This window comes from Rhagoletis zephyria, unplaced genomic scaffold (genome assembly GCF_001687245.7).
Source record: "Rhagoletis zephyria isolate East Lansing unplaced genomic scaffold, Rhagoletis_zephyria_1.1 Rzeph_scaffold_01985, whole genome shotgun sequence".
NCBI lineage: Eukaryota > Metazoa > Arthropoda > Insecta > Diptera > Tephritidae > Rhagoletis > Rhagoletis zephyria.
The window spans coordinates 7,460-17,048 of record NW_016159069.1 but is presented as its reverse complement, the minus strand read 5'-3'; the positions used below and the strand labels follow the sequence as shown (position 1 = coordinate 17,048).

Here is a 9,589-nt window from a genome sequence, read left to right as displayed (position 1 = left end):
AGTTTGCGGACGATTTTTTTCTTATCTCTGCAAGGAACAATTTTGAGGAAGCAGTCAACAACATGCAGTCCAAATTGAATCTGTTTGTAGCAAAGTGTAACCGTCTCAATTTATTGTTCAACCCCTCTAAAACAAATGTTATGCACATCTCTCANTGAGGAAAATTAGAAATTTTTGGTATATTTAATTTTAATTTAATTTTTGATCTCGAGTGTCGGATTTTAAACGAATTCGTTCAACGTTATTTTTTGAGCAGCCACTTCCAACGCGAATAAAACTGTCAAATTAAAAGCCAGTACTATGAAATTTCAACCTCATAATGGTAGATCTATTGTCTAACGATCTGCATTGCAACTTTTTAAGACATTCAAACAATTGCCGTACAGGAATTGCTGGAACGCGTACAGATTTTATGGTGTGACGTGAAAACGCTGCCAAAGCAATACGTTATATTGGTGTGACGTGAAAACGCTGCCAAGTAGTACTTATATGGTGTGACGTGGAAACGCCGCCAAGGAAATAGCGAAATAAAGAAGCGTCACTATAACAATCATTAGCGTATTTACTTTAACGTTTGGATAATCCTAGCTATCAAATTCATAGTGACAGGCTCGAATCAGTGCNTTCGTTACAAGTTTGCGGACGATTTTTTTCTTATCTCTGCAAGGAACAATTTTGAGGAAGCAGTCAACAACATGCAGTCCAAATTGAATCTGTTTGTAGCAAAGTGTAACCGTCTCAATTTATTGTTCAACCCCTCTAAAACAAATGTTATGCACATCTCTCAAGGGTCGAAAAAGGCAATAGACATCCTCCTTGATAGTAGTAGGATACAACAAGTCAACGAAGTCAAAATTTTAGGAAGAACTTTAAATATGGCAATGACTAGCAATAGCCACTATGCTGCCACTGTTGAAGCCGCGTCTAGCAACATTAAATGTTTTAGGTACCTTACNAAACAATTGCCGTACAGGAATTGCTGGAACGCGTACAGATTTTATGGTGTGACGTGAAAACGCTGCCAAAGCAATACGTTATATTGGTGTGACGTGAAAACGCTGCCAAGTAGTACTTATATGGTGTGACGTGGAAACGCCGCCAAGGAAATAGCGAAATAAAGAAGCGTCACTATAACAATCATTAGCGTATTTACTTTAACGTTTGGATAAGGGAACCCAACATCCGACTGAGCCACAGCCCAGCTATAGACCGGATAAACCGGGTTCGTTACAAGTTTGCGGACGATTTTTTTCTTATCTCTGCAAGGAACAATTTTGAGGAAGCAGTCAACAACATGCAGTCCAAATTGAATCTGTTTGTAGCAAAGTGTAACCGTCTCAATTTATTGTTCAACCCCTCTAAAACAAATGTTATGCACATCTCTCAAGGGTCGAAAAAGGCAATAGACATCCTCCTTGATAGTAGTAGGATACAACAAGTCAACGAAGTCAAAATTTTAGGAAGAACTTTAAATATGGCAATGACTAGCAATAGCCACTATGCTGCCACTGTTGAAGCCGCGTCTAGCAACATTAAATGTTTTAGGTACCTTACATCCTCAGAAAGCCTTAAATAATTATAAATCATTGGTACGGTCAAAAATCGAGTACGGTTACACAACAGCCGCAAATAGCTCTAAGACCGCTTTCAACAAAATATCAGTGCTGCAAAACAAATTCCTAAGGTGTCTCGGTCTCACTCCTTCAACTCCTGTCCCCATCATTTACGCCATTGCATGCAATGAGCTAACACCTGCAGAACGTGCGAAATGGCTCGCAGCAAAAGAGCTGGTGAAAATCTTTGCCTATAAGGACCCGATTTCAGACTCTATTATCTCCAATCCGAACATAAAATCAAGCTACTCGATGGTCTATCGACAATACCAGCACATTCTTGACTGTCTTGATGAGATTGACCGGTGTTCCTTTTCCCCAAACGTAAAAATCGTTGACAAAGTTCTTACAGGTAACAAGGCATCCACCACGGCGGAAAGTGTAAGAGCGCAGCATGCCAGCTTATTAACCAACTACTTGACTGATAAATTCCAGGTGATGTACACTGACGCTTCCTTGTCTGACCAACGGACTGAATGTGGTGTTTATGACCTTGCGGACAAATCTGAACATGCCTTTCATATCCCCTTTAAAACTTCTTCCTCATTCGGTGAACTCCTTGCGGTTGAGGAGGCTATCGAAATTGGAAGTAGGAAAAGGGTCAGAAAACTGGTAATTTTCACGGACAGTTTGAGCTCATGTCAAATTCTTAGTAAACCTCAACCTAGAAACAGCATTGCCTGCAGAATTATTAGGAAACTTTCCGAACTTAACATTATAACAGACATTGTGTGGACGCCTAGCCACAAAGGTATACCAGGGAACGAAAAGGCGGACGAAATTGCGAAGAACGCAACGATAAATAGTCCCAGTAGGAATTGTAATCTCACCATGGACGAAGCCTTCAGGCAGCTAAAAGACGACCTTTCCAGAAACTGGTATGAGAATTTTAAAGCCTACTCGGACGAGCACCCAAACCTCTTTGCCTCCCCTTTCCCAATGAGAAAAAAAGACAACGTGGTTCAGGAAACTGCTGCTGCCCCTGCTGAAGTTAAAAGACTTAACCGTGTATTATCTGGCCATACGTATGACAGGGCATATCTTTACAAAATTCGTGCAATAAGCATGAATTAATGTTTTTGTGGACAAACTGACGGTTACGTGCACCGGACCTTTCACTGTAGAGGGCTCACGAATCTTCGATCTAGCTTCTAGATTTTTCATAACCACGAAACCTTTTTAGACATTTTCAGAGGAAGTAATACTGCCAAGATTACACAACTATCCAAATTTTTCCAAAAAGCCAATTTTAACTTTTAAAAATCATTTTCATAATCAATCCCCCCATCTCAACTAGGGCTGATGATACCCGGGTACCCGATTACCCGGGTGTTACCCGGGGCTTTTATTACCCGGGTAGCCTTTTATTACCCGATTTGCCCGGGTACCCGGGTAATATACATATGTTGGTGCCGGTTGAACGAAAAACACCCGGGTAATGCGACATAAAGCTTCTTGTATAATCTTTTTGGTGAGGATAAATATTTTTTCAGTGAGAAAATTTTTTTTTATAATTATTTTTTTTATGTCTAGAATGTACGCGACTATGTACACCTAACCGCTTGCCTGAGTAGACGGAGACAAGAAAAGTAAATTAAAACATTAGTTTCTGTACTTAAATTCAAACTTCTAATTTTTGTAAATGCATATACATACATGCATGTGTACATATGTATGTATGTATGTATGTATATTTTAAAGAATATTAAATATTAATATTCTAAAACAGGGACCGAGAACAAAATGTATGATCGAAACTAAATGTCATTGTCGTAGTTTTGTTCCCAAGAACGCGTCAAAACCAAAACCAAAATGAGAACGTTCTCATTGGGAATTATATAAGAACTAAACCCTGTGGAACGTTCCCAGAGAGAACAAAATGCGAACAATACTTTCGGGAACATTTCTAAGAGAACAAACTGCTAACAAATTTCTCCTGAACGTTTTGCAAAGAAAAAAACGGGAACAAAATTCTGAGGAACTTACTCTCGAAGAACAATTTGGGAGCTAAAGTCCCAGGAACTTTGTTACAGAGAACGAAAAAGGAACAAATCTTCTCTGAACTATCTCAGCGTTCCATTACTTTGAAATGTTTGAATATTAATGTTAATCAAAAAAGAACTGAAAGATAATTATGTATGCAAATAAAGTTAACGAAAGACTAAGACACGACCTTTTTTTTTTTTTTTTTTTCTGGAAGTTGAAATGGTCCAGCTTTCCTCTGGCTTAGAATTTACATCCGTGGATCTCACTGAAACAACTTTTCCTCCGAACACGAAAGACTCTTCTCTACGGCAGGAAATATTGTAACGGCGAAAAGATCGTGTTTGGCCCCCGATTCGGTTAACTTGCTAGTCTTCTTGCATCAAAATAAAAACTTGTTATGATAGTTACAACAAAAAAAAATCGTGTTATCACTGAGTCAATCTGATGATTTCTTCACTGAAAAATGGAATTTTGAGGTCTTGGTGAGTGGCATAGTTGGTGACATACCAAGGAGCATTAACAATACTTCTTAGGGCTTTATTTTGATACCGCTGTAGTAATTCTGTTTGAGTTACTGGCAGTACCCCATAGTTGCATAGCGTATGTCCAAACCGGCTGCAGCATAACTTTGTGCGGAAAGATTTTGTTTTCTAAACTCAGCTCAGATTTTGCAGCAAGCAGCCAGTACATTCTTAATGTTTTTAATGCAAGTTGACTTTTTTTCGCTTTAATATGCAATTTCCACGAAAACCTGAGATCAAGATGGATTCCCAAATAATTGATTGATAAATAAGGTTGCAAACGGTCAAATGAAAATGCATCATGATACGAAGAGTCTCCACACAAATAGTTATGCCTACGATTTCATTAATAGTACATACATACATGGCGTATGAGTAACATTCTTACCTAGTCATATTTTATAAAAAACGAAATTATCTGTTATTATTATTTTTTTAGCTCCCTACAGTTTAATACTTCTACAATCGTAAAAATATTGCTACTACCTTTAGATACGAATATACAGTGAAACCTCTCCTAACGGACACCTCTATTAGACGGACACCTCCCTTGGGCGGACATTTTTTCCTATACCAAGTTTTAAGTATAAATTTCGGAACAAATTACTCTCTCTTAAGCGGACACTCTCTTGGCCGAACGCGGACAGTTATTTTGCATAAAATTGACACAAAAACTCTATTGGGCGGACACGAACCTCTTATCAACGGACATTAAGATTTCTTTTCATAAAAAATCAAACAAAAACCTCCGTTGAGCGGACGCGAACTCCTCATAGGCGGACTACTAAATGGAAAAAGGGGACTTCCCGCACAAAATGTGATTGTTATGCACACATTTAGTTTGGTTTGCGCAGTGGTTTAGGTTCGTTATTTGAATTGTCAGAAACCCTTGGAGACTGATAAAAACAAACCCTGTCAATTCGCGCGCGCTAAGTTCACGCAAGCTTTGTGTCAATCACACACTGCATAAAAGCCATCTATTGCATGGAACCAGCTAGCCGATGCAGTCTACCAGGCATAATCATCAATCCGTACTATTTGGATTTCTAACGTCACAAAATCCCTCGTTTAAAAGAGCTTTGCTGCATCGCAGGCGCTTAAATTGGATTTAACTCAACACGTCAAATCTTTCGCTTTGGATTTAAAAATTGTTCAAGGAACATATCGTTTCAACACCAAGTACATGATGACATCAGGACTGTCATACTAGACCATAAGGGTTACGGTGCAAGTTTGACAACAATACCAACAGAGATCAAAAAACTTGAGCAGAGCAGAAACTGTTGCATGTGGTTCTGGCCCTCTGGTATTACCATATAAGCAGCAGTGGAGCAACGTTGGACACAACACTTTGGATGATTACATACTAAGAGGCACATTTGAAAACAGAGGAATAACCCTGGCGGTGGTTTACACTGTAAACCGGCCAACCTACTCAAATCCCCAAAAAAAAAAAGATTTCAACTTTAAGAACAAATTTCTCGTAAACTATGAGTTTTCTCTTTTTAATATTTTTATTTTTAATATTTTTATTGAGCTTCGTACCACGATTGTTTATTAGGAAAAATTGAAAAAGCAACAAAGTCTAAGCGGTAGAAGTTATAGCAGCTATTTCGGAGATCATCACATCTCTTCATCAGACTTCTTTTTTCTAGACTTCAGCAGGGATCGAACCGGCGAATTCGATGTTCAAAGTCAGAATCGTTAACCACTGAGCTATGTACATCCCGTAAACTCTTGTTGCTAATTCATTTTTCTTATTCAACCAACTACTATCAAGTGCAGCTGATTTGCCGCTATTTAAACTCGACAGCGTGGTTGTTGTTGTCAATTCTATACATCCATTTGCTTATTTTGCTTTTTTGTATAGTTTCAGCCAGGCCCTTCCTAAACTATTGTCAATGTTATTGCGTTTTCTCGCCGTCTGGTTTTCGTTTTTGTGATGTGTACGACCCCCTCTACCAAACACCCGTGTTCAAATCGTGGTGCACTCACGCGAAGTGGCATACATCAAGATAACCAACCGTTCAGCTATAGAACAACTAAAGATGCAGATTGCTAGTACTTTTTACGCTGATTTTAACTATATCAATATTATTTGCCGCAATTAAAAAGTAAAGTAGATATAAAAGGTAAAACAAAAAAATTTTGATATTTTAAAAAATAAATATTTTCTAAACTGCGAAACCGATTCAAAAGGTAATGATGTCAAAATAAAGACAATTAATTTGTCTTCATGCTGATATATAAAATGTGTATGCTTTTTTATATACTTAAGCCAAAAATATTATAAAACAAAAAAAAAATGTCATAATTTTTTCATAAAATAACCTTTTTTTAGAAAAAGTCCATAATCAATGCTAAAAAAATTTATATTAATTAGAAAGTGCAAGTTTTTACCTTTAATTTGATATTCATATTATATTATGATTTGCTTTTGAGTTTTCAGAATTCAGTGATAATAAAAACTATAAATGCATGTATGTGCAAATGCATATTGTAGTTAATTAAACGGGTTGGCTTTCCATTATGGCCGTTCGTTAAAGGGGCGGTGGACGAGAGGTAAGTGGGCGTGGCACCTCTAACCCACCTGTTTGGAGAGGGAATGAACTGCCATTGACAAAAATTCAACCCCCGACCACCTACCTCCCCTATGGTTCCCTAGGGACCTCTTAGAAAAATGGCCAAAAATCACAATTCTCATTTGCATATTTTCGCTTGAAAAATGTTAAATATTCATTTGCACAAGACATTTTTATATACACATTTTTATATACAAGACATTTTTATAAAACACCCAGTAACCATAATAGACATCACTGGGGCGGCAGCCCCATGTTTACCACGCAGAAAGGGAATTCTAGTTACCTCATCCTTTCCCAAGGCTACATCACTGGGGCGGTAGCCCCAGTTGGTGCAAACCAAAAGGAAAATTGTATTTGGTAAGGGTTATAATCCCAAGTGCGGCCGAAGGCCGCCTACACAGAAAGGTGTTCTCTGCAAGAGATGTTAAGCTCCGCTTTTCGGCAATACAGAAAGGAGAATTCTACTTTGTAAGGGTTGTGATCCCTAAGCGCGGCCGAATGTCGCCTACGCAGAAAGAAGTTCTGGGCAAAAGAAACTATGATATCATCCACACTTGCTTGTAAATGCTTTTAATTTTTTTTATCATTGAATTCTTAAACCTCAAAAGTAGATCATAATAAAATATGTATATCAAATTAAAGGTACGAGCTTGCACTTTCTAAATAATATATATGTTTTTAGCATTGATAATGCACTTTTTTCTAAAAAAGGTTATTTTATTAAAAAATTATAACATTTTATTTGTTTTTTAATATTTCTGGCTTAAATATATAATCAAGCAAACACATTTTATATATCAACTTAAAGATTGATTAATTGTCCTTATTTGATATCATTACTCTTTTAATCGGTTACGTAGTTTAGAAAATATTAATATTTTAAAATAACACAAAAATTTTCTTTAACCTTTTATATCTTTACTTTTTAATTGCGGGAAATTATATATATAAAGTTGAAATCAACGTAAAAAGCACTATCGGTCTGCATTTTTGGTTTTCCCATAGCTGAACGGTTGGGTACTGTTTAGTAAGTGGCCCACCTATTTCGGGGTATTGCGTCCAAAGGGGTGACCCGATCCAAAAAAAATTGCACTTTTCGTAAAGTGGCGACTGTCCCCTTTCGAATGAGGGGGGGTTGGGGGCCACGCCCCTCCCCCTCCGCCCCCCACCCGAAAAACGATGGGCCAATAACTAAACATTTCCCGAACGGTTGGTTATCTTGATGTGTTCCAAAATCGGTCGTAAAGGAAAGCGAACCCGAATAACTTACCGTGCCATTAATGAACTCAGCCGCATTTTGCGATTCATCTGTCCCGTGTTGTAGCTCTTGGTTATCATGCACACCGCTTATCATTTTGCAATATTTGGAGTGGAGCCGTGCAAAGCTATTCGTTTTTTTGTTTTTTTTTCTTTTTACACTATTCAATCTGAAGGCGTTTTTTTGAGGCTTTATGGGCCCTATAGTCCAAGACTGTTGGCAGTAATACTGTAATGTATATGCCAGGTTATACAAGAGTATTGAGTAAATCCGTTGATTCTTGAAGTCTCCCTCAGAAGGCGTATTTTAAAAAGGTGCTAGCGGCAGCCCAAAAACAAAACTTTGTTCGCTCCTCCAATTACGATCGGGAATTACCCCAATGCCACGGGCATAATTCGATTAGAAAGTCTTTATTTTATTTTTGGTCCTTCGCTACAAAGATGATGCAAATGTAAGTTATTGCTAAAAATTTATAAATTTCCGTATTAAATTCGCGATGTGCACATCACAGTATATACAGTAATAAACCTTTTCTCAGTTTTTCACCAAAGTGAAAATGTTGCCATCCCTATTCAGACGAGGCGATTTTGGATTCAACACGAATCGTTATTTACATTATTGAAAATGAATTTAAATCGCAAAGTTTTATTAATTGGCGTAAATTTGGTAAGCCAAGCGTTGGTAGAAGTGCTTTTAGCGAAGCTGAAAGGTAAAATAAGAGTAAAAAAGTAAAAAAGAAAAAAAGTATGTATACAGAACAGTGTTGGCATTTTTGGTACAATTGTACTTGTTTGATACAATTTCATTTACAATATACTTTCCTACTACGCAGTACTTTTTAGTAAAATTTTGTAATGAATACTAAAAATATATAGCTCTGAAAATTCACAGTTCGCCTGTTCGTATTTACCTTTGTAAGTTTTGAAAAATGGCTTGAACGAACCAATATAATATAGCCTAGGCAAATTTTTAAAGAAACTTTTCGATACTAAGTTTTATTAAAACAAAATGTCAAAGTCAACTTCATATAGAAACAAAGTCTTCGTTAGTTATAAGAAGAGATTTTCTTAAATATAATACCTTTACGGCACTCACATATTGACAAGGTTTTACTATTTATTTTATTATTCTTTAATTTTAATTATCTGTTTATAAACTATAATGTATTCTTTAAGAAAAACTGTATAAACCCAAGATTAAATCTTTGCGAAACATCCAAAAACCAACATACTTTCGTAAAAATTTCGAGCTTTATTAATATTCTTTAGTTTTTAGCCCATTCAATTTTAGTATAATAAAGTGCAAGTTTAAAGTAGCTGGGACTTACCGTTGAACTTAGCAATTTTTTTTTGTCGACGATGTCAGCCATTTTCTTCCATACGAAGTGTGTTCGACGATTTTTTTATATGGAGAAAACTAGCAACACCTTCATCAAAGAAATCTTAAAAAACTTAGTTATATTAAAATTTAATGGGCTAAAAAACCACACACTCAAAATAAATCTAGGAAATCGAATTAAATAGATCGAAATTTTTACGAAAGTGTGTTGGTTTTTTTAATGTTGCACAAAGTTTGAACCTTGGATTTGTACGGCTTTTCTTAAAATATAAAGCGTATTTTTACAAA

At 36.6% G+C, this 9,589-nt stretch overlaps 1 protein-coding gene across 5 annotated transcripts in view; it reads right to left on the bottom strand.

The window, feature by feature from the left end:
- Tbc1d15-17 (TBC1 domain family member 15/17) overlaps positions 1-8,595 on the bottom strand; it is a 71,352-nt gene extending 62,757 nt beyond the window's left edge. For 2 of the 5 annotated variants that reach the window (XM_017619886.1, XM_017619887.1), the window contains exon 1: positions 7,976-8,037. Coding sequence is in view for 3 of the 5 variants with exons in the window: in XM_017619884.1 (XP_017475373.1) it covers positions 7,976-8,059 (84 nt within the window). In the remaining 2 variants the exon portion in view is untranslated. The other 3 variants (XM_017619884.1, XM_017619885.1, XM_017619883.1) reach the window with 3 other exon arrangements.
- Between the last annotated feature and the right edge of the window lie 994 nt (positions 8,596-9,589).